At 48.7% G+C, this 20,481-nt stretch overlaps 1 protein-coding gene across 1 annotated transcript in view; it reads right to left on the reverse strand.

The window, feature by feature from the left end:
* MYO15B (myosin XVB) overlaps positions 1 to 20,481 on the reverse strand; it is a 38,434-nt gene that overhangs the window by 14,121 nt on the left and 3,832 nt on the right. The window contains exons 5-35 of the mRNA XM_059864508.1: positions 20,301 to 20,462; positions 19,233 to 19,346; positions 18,759 to 18,817; positions 18,548 to 18,671; positions 18,093 to 18,188; positions 17,385 to 17,516; positions 17,097 to 17,222; positions 16,495 to 16,572; positions 16,012 to 16,160; positions 15,881 to 15,926; positions 15,371 to 15,495; positions 15,148 to 15,265; positions 14,501 to 14,676; positions 14,245 to 14,338; positions 10,438 to 10,495; positions 8,747 to 8,877; positions 8,547 to 8,642; positions 6,748 to 6,983; positions 6,495 to 6,667; positions 5,753 to 5,825; positions 5,107 to 5,313; positions 4,936 to 5,015; positions 4,647 to 4,744; positions 4,377 to 4,464; positions 2,929 to 3,039; positions 2,689 to 2,783; positions 1,892 to 2,113; positions 1,319 to 1,415; positions 812 to 988; positions 372 to 561; positions 165 to 255 (exon numbers count right to left, since the gene is read on the reverse strand). Of these exons, the coding sequence (XP_059720491.1) occupies positions 165 to 255; positions 372 to 561; positions 812 to 988; positions 1,319 to 1,415; positions 1,892 to 2,113; positions 2,689 to 2,783; positions 2,929 to 3,039; positions 4,377 to 4,464; positions 4,647 to 4,744; positions 4,936 to 5,015; positions 5,107 to 5,313; positions 5,753 to 5,825; positions 6,495 to 6,667; positions 6,748 to 6,983; positions 8,547 to 8,642; positions 8,747 to 8,877; positions 10,438 to 10,495; positions 14,245 to 14,338; positions 14,501 to 14,676; positions 15,148 to 15,265; positions 15,371 to 15,495; positions 15,881 to 15,926; positions 16,012 to 16,160; positions 16,495 to 16,572; positions 17,097 to 17,222; positions 17,385 to 17,516; positions 18,093 to 18,188; positions 18,548 to 18,671; positions 18,759 to 18,817; positions 19,233 to 19,346; positions 20,301 to 20,462 (3,822 nt within the window). The remainder of the gene's footprint in view (positions 1 to 164; positions 256 to 371; positions 562 to 811; positions 989 to 1,318; positions 1,416 to 1,891; positions 2,114 to 2,688; positions 2,784 to 2,928; positions 3,040 to 4,376; positions 4,465 to 4,646; positions 4,745 to 4,935; positions 5,016 to 5,106; positions 5,314 to 5,752; positions 5,826 to 6,494; positions 6,668 to 6,747; positions 6,984 to 8,546; positions 8,643 to 8,746; positions 8,878 to 10,437; positions 10,496 to 14,244; positions 14,339 to 14,500; positions 14,677 to 15,147; positions 15,266 to 15,370; positions 15,496 to 15,880; positions 15,927 to 16,011; positions 16,161 to 16,494; positions 16,573 to 17,096; positions 17,223 to 17,384; positions 17,517 to 18,092; positions 18,189 to 18,547; positions 18,672 to 18,758; positions 18,818 to 19,232; positions 19,347 to 20,300; positions 20,463 to 20,481) is intronic.

Genomic DNA, 20,481 nt, shown 5'->3' on the forward strand with positions numbered 1-20,481 from the left:
CTAGGGTGGGCAGGACCATGGTGTGAGCTCCCAGCTATCTCACAACCCAACCAGAAATCACCTGGCTGCTACTGCAGCACCAGGGAGATCCCAGCCTGCTGGAAGTGGGATGGACAGGCTCTCTCTGCTGAGCTCCTGAAGTAACCAGAGAGCAAAGAACTCACTGATCGCTGAGGTGAGGGGTTCATCATTCCCAGCTTGGCCAAAGCCTCATTTTTGGGGTCGTTCTTCTTTATAAATGGCTTGGATACTCTCCTGCAAGGGAACACAGAACAGCATTATGGGGTTTGGGCACAATGGAGCCACTGGCAGAGCTGAGATAGAGACCCCCCATGTCCCTCCTGCCCACAGGGGGGATCCCACACTCTCACCTGGTGGGCTCGATGGGTTGGGGCTCAGGGGCTGGTCTGCTCTGGTACATTTTGATGATGTTCCCGATCTCGTGGCTGGGTGCAGGACGCTTCTCAGGGCCTGAAGGCTTCACTACAGGTGGCTCCTTCTTTGGTTTTGGTGTCTCCTTTTTTGGTTTTGGCTCAGGAGGTGGCAGAGGGGAAGCAGGAGCTATTGGGGTGACAGTTTTAATCAACAGACTAGCAAAGACACAGGAGAAATCCCTTTATTTCACTTGACCTTCCCTTTCTTTTCCTCTGATGCTGACTGGCAGTGGCCTTATATTCCTCTTTCCTCTCCTGTCAAGATGGAGATCCCAAAAGAGTCAGATCCTTTCCTCCTCTGCCTAAATCCTGGCCTGATGTACCTGGAAAGTTCTTCCTTGTCAACCTGCTTGAGTCTCCACTGCACAACATCTTACCTGGCTCTGGTTTAGGGACAGGCTTCTTTTCTTTCCTCTTCTCCAGCTCCTCCTTTTTCCTCTTCTCCAGCTCCTCTCTTTTCTCCTCCTCTTCCTCCTCCTCTATTAGTTGGGGTTTTGCTGGAGGAGTCCAGGTTTTCCTAGGTCTGACTTTCTTCACTCGGATGCGCTGCTCTCCTGCATAGAAAGGGGGACTTGAGCTAGTCAAACCCAACCAAAACTGGCACTGATGGCACAGCTCTCACTCTTGCATCAGTCAGCAAAAACCTCTTTTCTAGAGTGAGGGAGGATGTGGCAGTCACATGCCCAGAGATTTCTAGAAAACTGGCCCCACAACTGCTGACAATCTGAATTGTAGCTAGCTGAACAGGAACCCCAAACTCCTGTACACACATCACCAGCAGCTCCTGCCGGGATTAGCTGGATTCCAGACAGGGAGACATGAACACCTGGGCATGCCAGGAAGGTGTTATGACGAGTGAAATTCCCAAAGTGGCAGACACTCACCCATCTTCTGGAAGTACTCTCTCTTCTGCTGGAAGGTTTCCCGAGGACAATCATCATCCTCACTGCTGGAGAACTCCTCTTCCACGTAGTCATAATCCTGCAGACAGTGCACAGCTTGTTTAGTTAGCACCAGCCACCAGTACCTCTGCAGTGCCCTTCAGCTCAGGGGTGATTTTGTCTCAAACTGTTCTGATCTAGAACGTCTCCACATCCAGGAGTGTCCCAATAGGTCAGTTTGTAACACAAGGAGCCATCAGCCAAGCACAGAGAAGGGGGATTATGTTAGAGACCCAACACAGCTTGCAAGATCTCAGAGTAATTAATTCTCCTGTGGAAAAATTCAGCTTAACTGGAAATGAATTGGCCAAACCTGCAGCCAAACCTTCACAGAGCACAAGCCACTGAGGTTTGATCCTTAGAGACTCAGCAAGCAGAGTTTGAAAGGTCTCAGTATCATCAGGAAGCATAAATCTCTGCTCTCCTCTCTGCCAAACCACGGCCACACAGGGATGGATGCAGAGCAAAGACCAAACACAAATTCAAACCAAATCCACCACTGCTTGTTTCTCATACCAGCTCTTTTGCCTTAGCTGGTGGCTCTGGAGACCTTGATGGTGTTGCAGCAGCCTGGCTGCTAGGAGGCTTCTTGGGTTTTGGGAGAGTGGCTGGGGCTGAGGCTTGTGCTGGGCTTGAGACTCTTGGCCTGGAGTTCTCAAGAGACTTTTGCTGCTTCTGTAGCTCCTGCTGCTGCTGCTGCTGGGAAATGCTCATGGCTTGAAGGGTCATCTGCTGGGCCTGGGGAAGAAATTGCAATGTCCATGAGATCTAGGCTACACAAACCCAGCCATCAGTCACAGCCTGTCCTGTATTTTCACTGTTAATCAATCCCCAAACATCCACATAGTGCATGGCAATTTCCCAGTGTGTGGGCAAGGCAGGCCCAGGGAATCTTCTCCCACCTGGCCAAGGATGCAGAGCTCCTAACACCCCCCAAAGGCTCAGCTGCCAGCCTGGGACTGCCCTGCACCCACAGGGCTTTGCACAGAAAGCAGAACACTGCAGGCCTGCATCTGTAGCAAATCCCATCTTAAAACCCCATGGGAATTACCCTGAATATCCTCAGGGCCTGCTCCTGTCACTGCTCCTCACTCACTGGTGGTGCCTCAGTGTCCCCATGGACACAAAGGGGCAAAAAGAGGGTTCCCAGTCTTGCAGCCTTAAATAATGCCCACTTTATGCTTTTACTAGTTCACCCCAGCATGTGAGCAGAGAGTGACACAGAGCAGACCCAAAGGGAAGGAGAGCTGGGCTCCCCCTCCAGAGCCACCAATGTGTGGCTCTTCCCCAGTTCCTGGGGCCCTTCCACTCACCATGAGCATGGCCTGCTGGTTGATAAAGGCTTGCTGCTGTGCTGCCAGCTGGCTGGGATCTACAGCTGGAACCACGGGCTGGGGCATCACCATGGCTGTGAAAGACAACACACACATCTTCAAAATCCTAGAGGTGAACATTCCCCACTGAGCCCCTCACCTGACACTGAACTGCACAGTCTTCACTGACAGCCCCCTTCCACCCCCTCCCCTCTGCAGTTAGAGAAACAATGCTATTACCTGGCATAGGTGCAACCCCACCAACCCCTGGCATCATGGGCATGGCTGCTGGCATCCCCATCATGGAGGGCATGGGCTGGTAAACTGGTGTTTGAGTCATTCCAGGCAAGCCTAGAGGCAAAAGACCAAGTGCACAGTGCTTAGGAGAATCCCAAATGAGAATATCCTGAGCAACCCCAGAGAGCACTTCTGGTGCTCTCCACATGCACCAACCACAGCAGGACACAGCAAAACTCAGGTGGAAAAAGGAAACCTAAGAAAAATGTGTGGCCTGCCAGATTTTAAACAGCAATATCCAGACTCTGTTTCTGCAGCCTAGCTTTGGACACCACCATTCTTCATGATTAAGCTTGTAAATAATTCCTGCCTGTGTATGATTACAGAGGGCTTCTCTTGAGGACTGGGCAAAGATCTCTGGGGCTGGGACTGTCACACTGGTCTCTTTGCAGTGGGTGGCAAGGCTGGATGAACAAGGAGCCCTGGCCTGGATGCCATTTTGTGTCATGGGGAGGAGCTGTGGGGAGAAAGGAATTCCTCTGCTCCCAGCAGTCAAGTCCCATATGGGGTCACAAACAAACCCCACTGAGTGTGAAGCCAGCAGAGCAAGGGGTGTGGGGGTCAGACTCAGCTGAGAGGAATCAGCACTCAGCACAAATCTACTGAATCATTATGTCCTCACCAGTGAGAATGGCCCTGGGATGATCATCATTCACCTCACTCATCTAAGAAGCCACTAAGTGACAAACTGGCCTCAGGCCAGTGATCTGAAATAGGGCTTGTCTTGCCCCAGAGCCTCTCCAATAGCCAGGAGCAGTCCCTGTCTCAGGAATGACTGAACTGGACATCCCCCACCTTTCTGAGACTGCTGGGTGTGTTCCTATCCATGCAGATTCAGATTTGTCAGTGCCATTAATATATTGGTGTTTGACTCCACCCTGCTGCAAATGCCAGAGTCTCAGCTCCACAGAAATAAAGGAAAGCAAAGAAACCAAACACACAAACCAAAACCTCTTCAGGGTTCAGACTTACTAACCCAAGGAATAGCTACAGATGATGGGAAGTCCTGTAAGGAAGTAATAAGAAAGATTAAAACCACCCCTGATAAAGGCACCAACTGCTCTGTGAAAGCATGGGGTGAATAGAAGGTGAATGCATGACTTACAAACATTTGTCTAGGGAAGAGGTGACCTGGGTCAGAAACAAGCTACCTGCTGCCTTGACCCCAAGGCCAGCTCAGAGGAGAAATTATAAGCCCAACAAAGCAGTTCCCTTACCTAACACATCTGCAAGGCATCTGTCTCACCTGGGAGTGAGGAGTGCTAAAGCTCAGTGCTCTGCATAAACCAGCTGAACGTGCAATAATTAGCATTTAAGGGGCTCCCTGACTTGTGCTCACTGAAGGTGATGTAGTCCCAGGTGTTCCCAGGTGCCCCCATGGCCTTACAGACCTGTAGAAGGAAACATTCCTCTCTGCGTGGGGCCAATCTTCCCACCTCCTTTCATGCGTCTGGTGAGATTCTCCCTGTTCTCCATATCCTGCATCAAAATAAACCCAAAACAGTTATCTGAGCCCAGAGGGACAGACTTCCCAGAGGGAAAGACATTCAAAGGCATGTCTGAGCTGGGCAGGGGCAGTGAATAGGCAGGAAAAACTTGAAGCACTCACAGGGACAGGAGAGCTGCAGAGAGAAGGCAGGAGGGAACATCAGGGCACTTACAGATACTCTGGAGCGCTGATGCAGCACAGGGCTGAAGAGATCATCCACATAGTGATCCAGGCCCACAGGGGTCCTCTGGTCATCTCTAAACCTTGGATCTGGGAGCAGGGAGAAGTCTGGTGACAAGGCAGGTAAGAAACCTTCCCCTGCCTCCAGTCCCTATTAGTCATGGCTCAGAATGGAGCTCTACAACAAGAAGAATCACCTGGCTCCCCCTCTGCCCTGATGCCCTGGCTGGGGCCCATCTGCCCCTTCCCAGTGTCAGCCACAGTCCTGGGCTAAAGCTCACCTGGATGGAGACCAATAAATTCTGGAGACAGGCTGGGTGGGGGGAAGGCGGGGGCCTGGATACCTGGAGCAGGAGGGATCCTGATGAAGAGGAAAATGAGATGAGGACCAGAGTGCTGGAAGATGGGTGACAGGGCCACAAATGGTGGGGCAGGAGGAATAGGTGGCTCACATGTCCAGGTCAGAGGACTGCAGGATGCTCCTGTCCCTTTCTGGGGTGATGGGGTACTCAGTGGGGGCCTGGGAGGAGCTAATGAAGTTGCTGGTGTCCTCCATCTCTCCAATGAGGTCCAGCACAAAGTCACAGCCCAGCAGGTCCTGCCACGTGTTGCCAGTGAACATGGAGATAGACCACCCTCGAGTGTTCTTGTCACAGCCCCTGGGAGAGGAAAGGTGTCCAGGCAGGGAGGGGAAAGGGAGAGGAAGGAAAACATTACATTCAGTTCCTTCCTGCCTTGTCTATCCTAGCTTAAATCCTTTAGATTTAGGGTGTGAATCAACTATTAAGTGCCCAGGGTTAGAAAAAACCTGGAATTATTCAAGATTTGTCCTTTTTATCAATTCTTTTTTTCTCTGAAGCTGCTCTCAGAGATCACACCAGAGGTTCTTTAGGAACCTCTGTTCCTAAAGAAGCCCATTCTTTATGGTTGAGGGTTATGTTAAGGGTGAAGAAGGGAGCACAGGCTGGAGTGGGCAAGAAGTAGAGTATTCTACACGTGACCATATAAATCCCAGACTGCAGACCAAACCGGGCTGAACCTTGGAGCTGGTGATAGCCTCTCTCACACCCCCAGATCTGCTCCCATCCTCTGCAGTACCTTGCACTCAGGATCCGGGCGGCATAGTGCTCCCCAGTCATCCAGGACTCCACCTCAGCTGAGAACTTCTCCTCTGGCACAGAGAGCAAAGTCAGTACCCACAGCCTCCCTGGCAGGACCCAAAGCAACACCCACATTCCATGGGACCCAGGCAGAGCCCAGCTGGAAAGTCTCACACACTCCTGAGCAGGGCCACAGGAGAACTGAAAGCTCATGGAAGGACCCACATGGATACATTCACATCCAAAATATCTGTTTGATGGCACAGGCTGGCATTTCCAACCTGACAGGTGAAAACCCTTGCAGTGTCCTGGTTTGCTTGGGGATCACTCCACTCACAAGGAGCCAGAGTAGGGATGTTCTGTGTTCAATTCATAGGGCTGCTGGCTGCTCAAGAGGCATCTTCAGGTAATATTTGAGAAGGGCAGAAAGTCCCTATAACAAAATCCTGCTGCATGGGCTGGAATAGATAGCAGCTCTGTAGAGATGCACAGCCTGAACAGCCCTCTGTTGAGCAGGGCCCAAATCGAGGACAATCTCATCCCTCAGCCTGAGAAGCAGGTCCCACCCAGACTTTGCAAGTTTTGGGTCTTAATTCAGATGCTTGTTTCCCCCATGGTTGTACCAGCAGTGTTCTTATCCACTTTAGTTAGTTGAGGGAATTATTTCCCAAATGCTGATTTCTACACTGGAAAAGTCCCTAGAGACTAAAAGACAGCAGGAGGGCAGAAGACAGAGTTACCATTAAAGATATGAACATCCAGCACCATCCTGCCTCTCCTCTGGTTTGCTGTCCACTCCAGCTGGGTGGGAGGGTAAGCCCGAGCGAGCTCTGTCCCTGCGCACTGAGCTGCCGTCAGCATCTTGCGCTGGCAGACAGCGCTGTAGCCCTCCATGCCATAGTCTGACACAAACCTAGGAGAAGGAACTGCATGTAGCACTGCTCACCCCTCTCAACCCCTCTGTAAGCCTGCCTTGGCCTTTTCTCCTCTTACTTCAGCAGTGGCTTCTCCAGTGCTGGTGAGGGGCCAAAGCAGCTCAGCAGAGTGGCCATCAGGACCCAGCCTCGCTGGCTGCGCTCTGTGTCCGCGTTCCTCCAGGTCTGGGCAACCACCTGGCTGAAGATTTCATTGCGCAGAGCAGCGTCACTCAAACCTCTGGCAGCAATGAAGTTGCCCAGCAGGACCTCCTGCCAGCCACGGAGACTCTGGTCACCGATGAACCGCAAAATCTGGAAGCATCCGGGGCAAGAGAGAGAGAACTGGAGCTGTAACACTCTGTCCCAAGCTCTGGTGTAAGAGTTGGAGACACCAGGAGCCTCTGTGGCCAACAATCAGATTGGGGCCTGTCTCAGGTTTTTGTGCACCACCAAAGTGGTGGGTAATTTGGGAGGCAACCAACAGACTGGATCCTGACTAAAAGTCAGGGTGACTTCAGTCTCTCCTGAGGTATGACTCAAAATTTGGTCTAGGGCAAAATATTTCCCCTTGGGCAGGGCTCAGGCACACAAGTAAATAACCAAAGGATACTTGCTACTGAGCCCACTGAGTGTTTAAAGCCTTTGGTACAGTTAATATTATACCAAATACTGTGGGATGTGGTGTCTCAACACAGTCACTGAAGAAATGATTGAGTTTCTTGGCTATGCATATCGACATCTTCAATGCTTCTTTAGTTTGTATTTCTCACCCTTAGGTACAGAATGATTTCTTTCATCCTCTACACTTCAATATGTCACAAATTAATTTTTTTTTTCTAAAATGGACTGCTTTGGAAAGAACATTTAAGCATAACAACACTTCTAAAAGCACTTAATGGTACCAAGTGTGTCAGAGATTCACTGAGAAAAGCAGGGGATGGTGGTTGTTTAGTTCTCATGGAATTCTTTGTAGCAAATTCCTACTTCATTAGCAAGGGAGAAAAACTGCCTTTGATCTTTAGAAAAATAATAGTGTTCTGCTTAAACACAATCCTATTCATGAGATTTTATTGAAGCTTTTGCTCTTCTATAATTGGGATCACAAGGACAAAACAAGAGACTGTTTTTAGGTATTAACTTTCTTAATGGGCTTATTTTAATTCCATGTAATTCCCCAAAAGATGACCAGATTTATTTAGAAAGTATCTGGAGTTTCATTCTATTTTCAACCATTTTAAAGAAGAAATATAAAGAAATATATGTTTCACATCCACAGAGATGAAATAGCACCATCCCCTTCCCACAAACACTACAGAGTGAGGGTGTGGTTACAGGTGTACTTTTCCTGATGACAAAGTCCCTGCCCTTTTCCAGCCTTTAAACAACAGTTCACTGTTCCCTGTTGGGTACTGACACATCTGTGAGCCTGAGCTGCAATTGAGATGTTTGCTATAAACCACATCATGGAAAAGATCTGGGTTAAATGAAATTTTTTTATGACTGACAGACGAGCAAGTGGTTAAGACAGGTTCCCTTATCATTGCTACTGAGTCTGGAATATTGGGATATTAAAGTTTAGCAGTCCTATTCCTATATGTCCTGCCAAATTCTGAGGCTCCATCACCAGGCAATTCACTTTGATCCCAGTAGTCTATGGCTGGTCTGTGCCTCCCCACAACCACAGCAACCTTAAGGGGTTGTGTGTGATCTCAGTCAGGCTGCTCCAGGGCCTAGAAGGAGCAATTTATTCTGCTTTTCCAACCCTCCATGTATTGTAAGAACAGTATCCACCACCAGCAACTTGTTGTATAAAGGCATCAAGACATTGTCTGTGCCCACCTGTTCCTCAGCAAGGTCAAGAACAACGTCTCTTACCAGTTTGTTTATCTCAAGTGCACTCTCCTGGTGTTCAGCATCCAGGTGGGTTAAGGGGTGCTGCAGAGGCTGACCAGGGGCAGGGAAATCTGGATTCTACAATGAAACAAAATAAAGATAGAAATGTTTGCTGCTGGTGCTGCTAAAACCAGTGTGTCTGCCCACAGGGGAGGCAGTGAAGAGAGATAAAGACTTCCCACCTGGAAGTGTGATTTGATGAAGGAGGAGAAGGGATGGCTGTTGATGGTGGGTGGGAGGGAAAGGTCATCTTTGACCTTGACTTCTGGGGGCTGTGTCTCAGTTATCTGGTTGGCCTGTGCTTGGTGTCGACCTGCAAGGGAAGGAGGTCTGGTGTGGTGGCAGGACACAAACAATTCACAGAGCAGCTCCTGGCTGACCTGCACCTCACCCTGCTGAGTCCCTGAACCAGCCCTGGCTGCAGGGACACCCAGCCCAGCCCTGCTGCCTCGGACCCCCCTCAGACCCTCTCACCTCCCTGAGAGCACAAGGACTCCCTTCAGGAGGGAGATTTTACAGCTCTGATCTTTCAGACTCTTCTCCCCAGGGAACACCTGGAGATTCAAGGCTGCTCTGCAGCATTTACAGGCAGGAAATGCTGAGCCCATACAGAGATACTGCTGACAACTGCCCAGTCCACAAGGGAATGAGAGGTCTTTGTAATGAAGGATATCTCATGGATAAGAGAGGAGCAAACATCGCTAAATGAAGGGATTTCTCAATGCAGCACAGCTCCTGTGCATTCCTCTCTCTCCAGCTGTGTCCCTGATGCTCTCCAATCCTCCCCATTTACATCCCATCAGCTTTCATTTCCAGCAGTTTCACTGTTCCCAGAGCCCCTCTGGCTTACATTGCTCACCAGACCAGCAGATAGTCCCTGGAGGGCTCTGCCATGAAATGTGAGCTATTTGGGAATCCAGCACAGTCTGCTCCATTTCACCAAACTCTTCTGCCTGATTGTCTCCCTTACTGCCTCCCCACAGAAGGCCACAGGCACAGCTGGCTTTGGCTTTGACACCACACAGACAGACAGAGGCAAATCCTGCCTCAACCTATTTGCAGCTTAAATATTCACATTGTACAGAGAGCTACAGAGGAAACACAACTGCACAAAACTTAATGCTCAGGGTCAGATCAACAGCTTGTGAAATTATTGCACTTAGTGGTACTTTGGTGATTTGAAAACCAATTGGTGCATCCCTAAATTGAAAAATTAACACATACTCAATTTGTTACATTGTTACATCCTTAAGTTATTATATTGTTATATCCTTGGACTGATAAATTGTTATATCTCAAGTTATTACATTGTTCCACAATCAAGCTGTTACCCTGTTTCTACTTCCTTCCATTTTAAATTTCACTTTGAGGAAATAATTTTTAATGAAACCTAAAAATACTTCTTTGAAATTGTCAAAATTGTTGTTTTCTCCCTCTTCAATTTCCTTAAAGTTTTTAGAGTAGGTAAAAGATGGGTTTAAGGTTTTCCACCCCAGATACTCATCTCTGCCAGAGACCTGGGTTCATTAAGCAGTTTGCTATCACATAACTTTGACCAAAGAGTTTTGCATCATCCCTGCCATCAGTTCTACCAGCCCAGTTCAAAAAAAAAGAGCTGAAAAATTAACAAAGACGCTGATTTTCAAGTTGGTGTTCTGCCCCCTGGCCCAAGTTGCTTTTCCTCCCTCCCTACCGTGTCAGGAAACAACATCCATGGTACCATTTGCCTTTATCATATTTACACTGCAATGATAATGAATCAAATCCAGCCCAGTGACAGGCAGCAGGGAGAACAAAGACATACTTTGATATAAACAAGGAAATACTCAGTGAAACAGTGCAGGAAAGGGAGGGAAGGAAGAGGATTTCTCACCTTCAACAAAGTGCAGGAGGGCTGCGAGCTCTGCAGGGATCTCCAGCAGCCCCACATCCTGGAGACAGAAACAAATCAGTCACTGGCTGCCAGCAGAGAGAAAACCACATAAAACCCCGAGCTGAGACTGGGTGAAACTGCCTTGGAAAAGCTGCCAGGACAGGGATGGAGCATCTGAGCCAAAGCAGTGACTTCTGCCTCCACTATGTTCAGAGCCATTGCAGATAGGGAGCTACTGCATGAACACAGCTGCGTGCCATGGGTCAGCACAGGAGGGAAAGGGAGCAATTCCTAAATAAAATATCAACTGCCACAAGGGGAAGAACAGGAAAGTTGGCTTTCTTTGACTCTTCCCTCATTCCTATCAAGTGTGGCATATTGCACTGTAGAGATTGCACCTGAAAGGTAAGGGCCATTTCCTCCTGCCCTTTCCTGACAGTTTTCTTTTGATTTTTCAGTATCCAAAAGTGCTGCAGCAGAAAATGAGACCTGGTTCTGATCTTTGATATATGTTGGAGGTTCCTAAGAAAGCTCAGATCTCTGTCTGGGTAATCCAGATGAGAATTTGGCCAATGAGTTTTGATTTTTCACTGGTTTGCACCTTGCATGGCTGCAGGGTAGGAAGCAGATGGGCCAATACAACAGTGTGTCAGCATCACTGCATGTAGAGTCAGCTCAGGGCATTTCAGACAGAACTACTCAGATTAAGGCACTATAAAACCAAGCCAAGGCCACAAAACCTGAGGTTTTGGGGTTTTTTTGTTTCTTGATTTTTGGGGTTTTTTTAAGATCTGCATAGTAAAGCCTCTTGTCACCAGCACATTATTCTGACATCTCTCTCCACTTAAAGACAGATTCACAGCATTTTTGATCAGTTTGATTTTGCTCATAAGATACTTGACTTCAAGTCTGGGTTTTCAATGGTGTATTCAGGAGGAGGACTGTGAAATTCCACAGTTCTGGATCCACACCCGAGGAGGCAGGTGATACAAGAGCATCCAAGGTTAATTTTTCTTGTTGTTACTGACAGATCTATAGAGAACTGTGGATAATATCAATTCAGACACATCCCTTGGTACAGACACTGCAGCAAATGTGTGTCCAGTCAAGACACATCAATAATGGCATTAATTAGAAGTGTTGATACAGGCTAAAAGTATTGTGAAGCCTTTAATACATCCCTTCTTCTTCATCAGCTTCTGTGAATACATTTATGCAGAAGTGTCTCATTCCCACCCCCCACAACAGAAGATGATTGCCAAAAATAATCTTCCCTCCACCTCTGAAGACCAGGGGCAGTGCTATGAGCAAACACAGTGCTCTGGCTCAGGACTCGTTGACAATCCTGGCCGTGCCCAGAGCATGGGAAACACTGAACAAAGAGATATTTCTCTATTAGAAGGCCCTTGACACCATCTAACTTGCATTCTGTACCAGGTTCCAGACACATGTGTGCCCTCTCTAGATGTTCTGCTGTTCCCCAGTAAACCTGGGCTGAGGAGGCACAAGGGAGGGAGACCACCTGGAGAACCTGATTTTTTTGATCTCAGACCCTTCCAGACCATTTGATAACTCACCATTCCTTGGCTGGGACTATTCTCTGTGTCACCACAGGCCAGGGAGCTCCTTCTTTGTTTCCTTTCCTCTAAATCCTGCTGTTAGGAGATGAAAAGGGGATAGAGGGTGGCAAGATATGTGTATGAATTAAATTCCAGCTATTCTGGGGGCAGATGCTGAGGGTGGCCAGGAGATGGTGTTCTGCTCCAGCAGATAAAATGACAGAACAGCTAAGGAGCCTTCCTGGGACCCCAACACAGTGTATTGAGAAGAGCCTGCCCAGGAAAAGACCTGAGTTTTGCTGGAACACCTCCTGCCCTTCCTGACACAGTCCAAGAGCAAGAGCCTCCAGCACCTGCCCGGCATCCTACCACACCTTCCCTTGCTGGGCATTTGATGTGGCTCAGGACAAAAGCACCCAGCAGCTGCCAGAAATATTCACCCACCTCCTTCAGCATCAAAGCACCTGATAACAGCCTGAACAGGACAGATGAACTTGCCCATGGAGAGGAGATCCTTTAGAAATGTGGGAGGGATACCAAAGCTAAACTGCCTCACAACTCTGCCCTTTCCCATCCCTTCTATTGCTCCCCAGCCTCATCACTCACCTGAGATGGGGAAGGAGGGTCTCTGGCTCCTTCTCTGCCTCTCTCCTGCCTGTCAGTGGTGCAGAGCTGTGACTACATGGGAGCTTATGAGGGCTGGGCTGAGAAAGACATTGACAAGCTAAAGTCCAAAGGGCAGGGCTGTGGGGTGGGGGAAAGGAAGAACTTTGCAGCAGGTGAACTTTGAGACCTTTGCAGCTGCTACTGCATGTAGAGACCTCATCAAGCAAACACTGAAGGAACTGAAACAGATTCAGAAGAGTTGCACTGTTGTGGTTACCTGGGAGAAAGAAAATCTGGATCCTGTCCAAGTGAGAAGGACCAGAAACAGAACAGAAATTCATGCTGTGCTGGACATGGCAGGAGAAGAGGCACCTCTGTGGGTTTGTATCAACACCACTGTCCTTAACCCTCTGCCCCACCATGCCCACAGCCATGCCAGGAGCTGTGTTGGGTCCTTCCCTTGTAAAGCCAACAGCTATGAGATGTTACTGCTACTCTAAGGAGGAGTGGTCTGATTTCCTCTTTCCAGATTTATTTTAATAGTAAGGAAATGGCCCTTTAATAATAAGGAAATGGCCCTTACCCTTCAGGTGCAATATTTAAATTTTCTGATTTTATTTTAATAGTTTGTGCAGAACACATTATAGCCATTGGACAGAACCATGGCTCTCTCCTGGACACTATTTTCCATCTTCTCAAAAACTTGCCATCCTGTTCTCACTCCAGCTGATTTCCAAGAGGCCAAGGGCTTGAGCAGCCTGAAGCAGGTGTAAATGATCAGGGGAGGATCATCATGGACTGAAAGAATCTTGCAATTCAGTCAACATCAGTAATTGAACTGGGCAACAAAAAAAGCAAGATGAATGACTCCTTACAGCTTGAGCAGAACAGCAGCTCTGAAGAGCAGAGATGGAACTAGCTCTTGTCTCATGTAGGGCAGCCTGGAGTGATGCCTGGAGAGGCTACCTAGAACAGAAGCTAGACAGAGCTAGAGAATAAAATAGGTATTTATTCAAGGCCTTCAACAGATACACCTTGGGCAGTGCAGGAGCCTGGCAGAGGCCACACCCAAGATGGATGATGGTCATGAGTTTTTCAGACAGATATAAGTTTGGTCTGTCTGCATATCAGGAGTTAATTGTCCAATTACAGCTTCAGGTAATGAAGTCACATTCTCCTAGTTTGCTTCCCCCAATTCACTTCTGTTTTTACTTTTCAGGCCTAATGGTGTCCTTGGTTCTCAGGTCTGGAAGGACCAAACTGTGAAGAGAGCTTACTAACACTCTACATGGAGTTCAGAGTTATACCCTATGCAGTACAGGATCTGAAAAATATAAAAGCTAAAACTGAAGGCATCATTCCCACTCTGGCTCACACAGCCAGACCCATGAATCAGCTGTGTTTGCAATACCTGTGCCAGTTCTGCATTCCAGTGTCATTTAGAGAGAGAAGGCTCCAGCCTCTCTGGTTCCTTTGTTTGGCCACATTTGTGTCATACAGAGGGTGAAGGACACCTCACTGGGCGAGGACACCTCACCTCACTCCCAGGAAACCTTCCAAAGCCACCCCTGCCCTGGCCTCACCCAGTCTCGCTCTGCTTAGGGCAGAGACAGCCCTCCTGTACACCTTGCTCTGCTGCTACCTGGCAGCGCTTCCTCCTCTGAATCAAAGGTCTGGAGATTACAACCATGGTTTTAAATTGCACCAAAGTCTTCTTCAGCCTCCTGAAACGCTTCCTAGAGGATGAGAAACGAATTGTCTGATGGGGGACACATCAGCCATGCAAACACACACGGAGCAGGCCAGGAGCCAACACGAGGAGGGGCCTGGACATCCCCACCTGGCTGTCCCTTGGCAAGGCCAAAGGGCTGTCCCTTGGCTGTCCCTTGGCTCCTGACCTTGCCTGGTAGCCTCGGAAGTGAGCCTGGATCAGCGTGACTTTCTCCTGGAGGACACGGAGGCGCCGGCGCTGAAGGAGGCGGCGGAATTTCCTCTGCAGGGTGAGCACGGCCCAGCTCTGCCTCTGCAGCCATCGCCTCTCCAGCAGCTGCCTGCCTTCCTCCTTCAGAAACACCTGGGCAAAGGCAGCAGCTGCTGACCCACCAGGGAAGCAGCAGCTCCTCCCAGAGCTGATCAATAATAAAAACTGCTGCTTTATCCCTTTGTAGCCTTTAAGGGTTCTTGCTAAGGAGACTGGGGAGGGCAGGAGGCACAGGTGCAAGAGACAGAGATGGATGCATTTGTGGTGGACAGGGAATCAGGGAGTGATGAAGGTTAGCAGGTAGCAAAAGTAGAAGCCCAGGAATGCTGGGTATACAAAGGGCTTGGCCATGCTACAATAGCCTGGAGCTGGAGTCTCCTGTTAATCTGAAGTGCTAAAAATGCCTCCTTAGTACTTGGGACAAGAGGCAAAGGTGAGAGGGGAAGGTGTGCAAGGCCCTCCCTCTGTGGGCACAGGCTGAGCTCCTCTCCTGCTTTGCCAGCCGGGGGATGGGTGGGGTGGGTGGGGCTGTGCAATCCAGCTGGGATTCTCTGCAGGCATCACCTTTGTCACCCCAATCTGGTAGAGATCCGAGGGGTTCCCCAGCACATGGGCCAGCACTGCTGCACAGCCTTCTCTCTGCTCCAAGCTGCTGGGCCTGCTCCCAGCCAGGAGCCCGTACCTGGCACAAGAGGAGTGGGAGTGACAAAAACCAGGGCTGTACGTGGAGCCCTCAGAGAACAAATCCTCCAGGGCTGGGGGATTCCAAGCCAGGACAGCCCTGTACCTGGCCAGGAAGCTCTGGAATGGCAGATGGACTGGGAACCCCTCCTTTAGGATGTGGATGGCCTCCAGTATCCCTGAATGTCGCAGCTGACAGTTGACATATTCCACATCAAAGACATTTGACAGCTGAGAAGATAAAGCAGAAGAAAAAATGAAAAACAAGAAATAAAGAAAAATTTTTAAAAAATTAAAGAAAGGAGACTGAAGGCAAGGGGTTTAGAAAGGGTCTCCTTCTCTTGTGCTGTCCTTGGATTGGATCCTGCCATGGGCTGTGGGCCATGGAACACAAAGCCCAAGGAATACTTTGGTGTCCAGCTGACCCTGGTTCTGCTCGTGCAGCACAGGATTAACTCATGTGGCCACAGGGAAGGGTGGGACACAGAATGGGGAAGAAAAGTCTCAAGTTTTCAAATAAAACAAAGAAGTTTAAATCCCAGCTGCGAAAGGAGAGCTGTTGGAGGAGAATGAAGGAATTGAGGGACTCCATAAGGAGCTGGGGGTGCTGCCCTACCTTCCTGGGATTAGGGGCGATGCAGCGGATGAAGAAGGCATGGCTCCTGGAAAAGAGAACCTTGGATCACCCTCCTCTCCGTGCTGACCCTGGAACACTTCACACTTCTGTGTGCCAGCAGCATCTCTCACCCTCTCAGCTTGGCTGTGAGGTCCTGCAAAGACTGCTGGAAATTGGACACCAGTGTGGAGGCCTGAGGCCTGAGCCCTCTGTCCCTGCCCCCCAGCTCCCTTCGCTGACCATAGGCAGCTTTAGCCCTCTGGAAAATCTGAGACACCACCTGCAAAATCAAAGAAATTACCAAAATCCACTGAACTATGTGGAAAGAAGAATCTCTTCTGCCTGAAACTTAAGGGGGCCATTTTCCCTTGCCCCTGGTAGTGGCAGGAATGCAGCTGCATCCTCAGGTAGTCTCTGTGTTTTAGAGATAAAGTGCATCAATTGTGGGCAAAGACAATTTGCCCAATTCCCAAGTAAATTCAGTCAAATAAAACTTGTGGCTTCTCCAGGTTCTCCTGACAGCTGTTCAGCAGCTTTCTGCTTCACTCATTAAGACAATGGGTGGATCATTGGGTGTCTGCAGTAGAGATCTTCCTCCTGACCCACTTCTGTACCTTGAGGCGGCTCTGGGAGAAGATATCCAGCACCTCTGGCCGCAGCTGGTCACGGTTTTTATTGAGAAACTTGTGGACCTGCAGAGGCAAAGTCTGATTTAAAGCACCGTTCAGCCCACTCAGACAGGCAAGCACCCCTGTTACACACACTGGGACTGGGGACAGGCAGCTGGAGAGCTGGAACAAGGGGAAAGCCCTGGAGAATGAGGCTGGTTCTTCCTGCTGCCACCAGGGTAGAGAGGACAATGACTTCTGCTTTGAGAAGGGATTGCTTCTTTTCTCCTTCACATCACCCTGCAGGCTATCACCTCTCTCCTTTTTTTTTCTTTTTTTTTTTTTTCCCAGCAGCCAGAGCTTTTCTGCATTTCCAGGGCTCTGAGGCTGTTGTGTCACTTAGGGCAATTCCTATTTTGCTTCTGCCCAGAGGCAGCTTAGTTGTCTCTCTTAATAACAATCTCCTCTCTGCTGATAAACTGATGCTCTAGAGGGAAGTGCAGTCACAAGGGGAGAGCTTTGCTCACAGAGCTGGTCCATCAGGACACCCACAGCTTGTCCCCAGGGTGGGTTACTTCTCCAGCTGCTCTGAGTCTCTGCCAGCTCACCTGGTAGGTAACAGGGCCAGCATAGTGCTGCACAGTGAACTCTGGCAAAGGCAGCTTGGGCTTGCTGTACCAAGGGCTGTTTCCATGGTGATAATGACACTTCTGGAGGAAAGTGTGGTCTGTGGCCTGTAAAAGAGATTTCCTGATGCTGCAACACTCTCAGTCAGCTGAAAAGTCACTGTTAAACTGAAGGCAAAAACATGGACTACTTGTGCCATCATTCTGGAAAACAGCCTCACCTTAACCATCCTCTGAAAGGGATCCCATGAGAGGCTGGGATCTCCTCACCTGAGTCAGGGATGTCTGATCATCCAGGATGCACAGGAGGCCATGGGGCTTTGCAGTAAGGAAATCCAGGCACAACTTGCTGCACCTCTTGGAAATAGGAATCCAAGCTAACTGCTCCTGGCTGTATTCCTCCTGCATGTTACGGGCCAAATCCAGCCACACAAACAAGGACAAATAGAGAGAATTAACAGAGGGATTTGGTTGTTCATCAGGAAGTTAGTGTTCCACTGCTGTTAGGAACTTGCCCAGAATCGTCTGGTTTTGTCTCATGAAACTTCTTCTAAAGCCACTAATGATTTTCCTGATTTGAGAGAAGCAGGCTGCCAAGCTGAGTGATAAAGTGAACTGTAGAAGTCAACAAGTCTGATAAATGCACTTTCATCCCCAGGACCAAAGTGGCACAGAAAATGCTTCATAGAAGCCAAACAGGTTTCAAAGTGCCCACTGAGGTCTGGGCTCTGACCCTGACCAACTCACTTAGAAAATCTGGAAAAGGGAGCAAGGTGCTGACAAAATCTCCTTCCCTTGATTTACCATAGAATTAATTAAAGGTATAAAATAGGCAACTCTTTGGGCTAGGATTCCATGGATATTGCCTCAGAGGATCATTCACTTTCCTGTTCCCTGCTGAGGGACACTCTGAGGATGCCTCAGCTCAGTCCATGTGTGTGGCTCAAGGTGGTGTGAATTCCACTGAGCTCCACTCACCTCTTCCTGGGCAATGATAGTCTGGCTGAAGAACCACTGGAGGTGCTCATTGGCAAAGTTGATGCAGAGCTGCTCTAAGCTGTTCACCCCCAGATCCTGCAAAGACAAAAATCCATCCCTTCCAAGGCCCAGGAGGCTGTGGCTCCCTCTAAATGCTGCACAGGCCAGCTGAGCTGAGCTGCTGGTTCTGGCCAGTGTGAATGAACCCCAACAGTTCAAATCATCTTCTGTCTGGTTTGCAAGCTCTCAGCCTGGCTTACTGACTAGGCTGAACAGCCAGAGGTGAGACAAGCAGTGAAGGAGCACAAAGAAGGAAAGATCTACTCTTGGATGCACAGCCCCACCTCTGTATTCCATTGTTTCCAGCATTCTTTGGGACACAGGTTTTAACAAGAGCCCTTTGTGAGCACATGCCCTCACTGTCCAGGCCACAGCAAAAGAACATGGAAAGAAACCTCAAAGCCATGGATGTCCACAATGCCCACGGCACAGTCAGACTCCCAGGGAGCCAACCACTCATTGATCCTCAGCAGCAGCCACTCAAAGAGCAGAGAGTACAGAGCCTTGGCAATGGAGTCCCTGAGTGGGAGGGGGGAGAAGAACCAGTTACTGCAAAGACAGCACCTCTGGGTGCACCTCACCCACCCAGACATCAGCAGAAGTCACCTGGCATCAATGGCTCCTTCTACAGACAGGGGGGTGAAGATCCTATCATAAGATGTAACCTGGATACATAAAAAGACAGAATTTACTCCTATTATCTCACAAAAACACCTTTTTAATTTTATTTTTAAATCCACAAGGAAGTCAGCCCAGTTAATAAATGGATATTTTTTTCTATTTGGCTGAGAATTTACCCAGATATTACAAGAAAAACTTTTTAACTTTTAAACCCAGAACTTTTCTGCCAGAGGTGAGTCAACTGGCCAAAGTGATAAACCTGAAGCCACCCATGTCAGAAAAGAGCCCTCCTACATGTGAGCTCTGCCATCTTTACAGAGCTGCCCTGAGGGGCTCAGCCCACCCCAACCATTTTATTCCTGCTGTTACCCCCCAGATTTTGAGCCTTCTACCTTTAGGACAGTGGGGCAGGACATTGCATGCTTCAGGAGGAATGAGAAATCACCTGAAGGGACTCACAGTGACACGGTGAGTGACAGCACTCTGCAGCAGCTCTGCTGAGACACGCAACAGACTGGCCACAATCTGAATCTCAGCCTCACTGGCGATGGCTGCGTGTTCAAAGGAGTCTTTCTAAATAACAAAGTGTTCTTTATTAAATATGTCATAGATATGCAATATAATATTGGCTTTTCACAAATATTAAAATGGATTTTATATGTGTAGTGTTAAAGTAACTTTGTTATAAAGATCTAATTTTTATTTCTGTTGTTAATTAAGCTTAGTGAAATAGCTGCTTGTGCTAAAATGCCTGCTTGGATGGGATAATATCCACTGCACACAGGATGAGGACACCTGTACAGATCTTCCAGCTATCAGCACTCACTGAAGACAGTGTGGGCCAAGGCCCAAAACTGAAGCTGATGGTAAAAATGGGCTAAAATCACAACCAAGGAATCTGGCAGACCCAAGGAAGGGCCATGTAAAAATATGTAAGCTAGTTTGGGAAAAAGTTTACTATGTATAAGGGTCAATGAATATGCAACAGGCTGATGTAAGGGAAAAGGTATTTAAGGGTATCTCTGAAGATAACAGGGTGCCCTTGGCTAAGTGCCAAGATGCACCCAGCCTTGATAACCTTTGCTCTGTGGTTCTTGTCTCTTGTTGTCATTTATTAAACTTTTTAAATTTTCACAGGAGAGTGAATGTGTTTTTCACATATATTACTGTACACATATTACTGTCTATATTACTATATATTATTGATAGGAACAATGGATGGGATACAAGGTCCCTCTTGTATAAATATTCTCAACAGCACGTCAGCTGCACAGAGCTGGTCACAGCCTGGGCAGAGCACCAGGTTCATTTTGGCTCCTTAAAAAGCCACCCAAGCTCTAGGGATCTTTGGCTGCCTCCCACCTTCTGTCCCTGCCTAGACCAGGCTAGAGCCCAACACTGAAAGGACAGAAAGGTCTTCAAAGGGTATCATCCTCAGTCAGGAATCATGTCCTCGGTCCCACCACATGGCACAACAGCAATTTTCAGCACTAACATCCTATTCCCAAGCTGCTGGGGTTACTGTACCTCATAGGAGGTAAAGCAGATGTTGCCCAGCTGCAGAATGGCAGCCAGGACAGCCCAGGTGGAGCTCAGCTGATCATCTGAGAGGCTGATTCCCTCCAGAGCTTGCACCAAGACCAGAAAATCCTGACTGTCCTTCTTCCCCAGGACTTCACATGCTCTGCCCTGAGAGAAAAGGGACAGA

The sequence above is a fragment of the Haemorhous mexicanus genome, chromosome 20 (assembly GCF_027477595.1).
Source record: "Haemorhous mexicanus isolate bHaeMex1 chromosome 20, bHaeMex1.pri, whole genome shotgun sequence".
Classification (NCBI taxonomy): Eukaryota; Metazoa; Chordata; class Aves; order Passeriformes; family Fringillidae; genus Haemorhous; species Haemorhous mexicanus.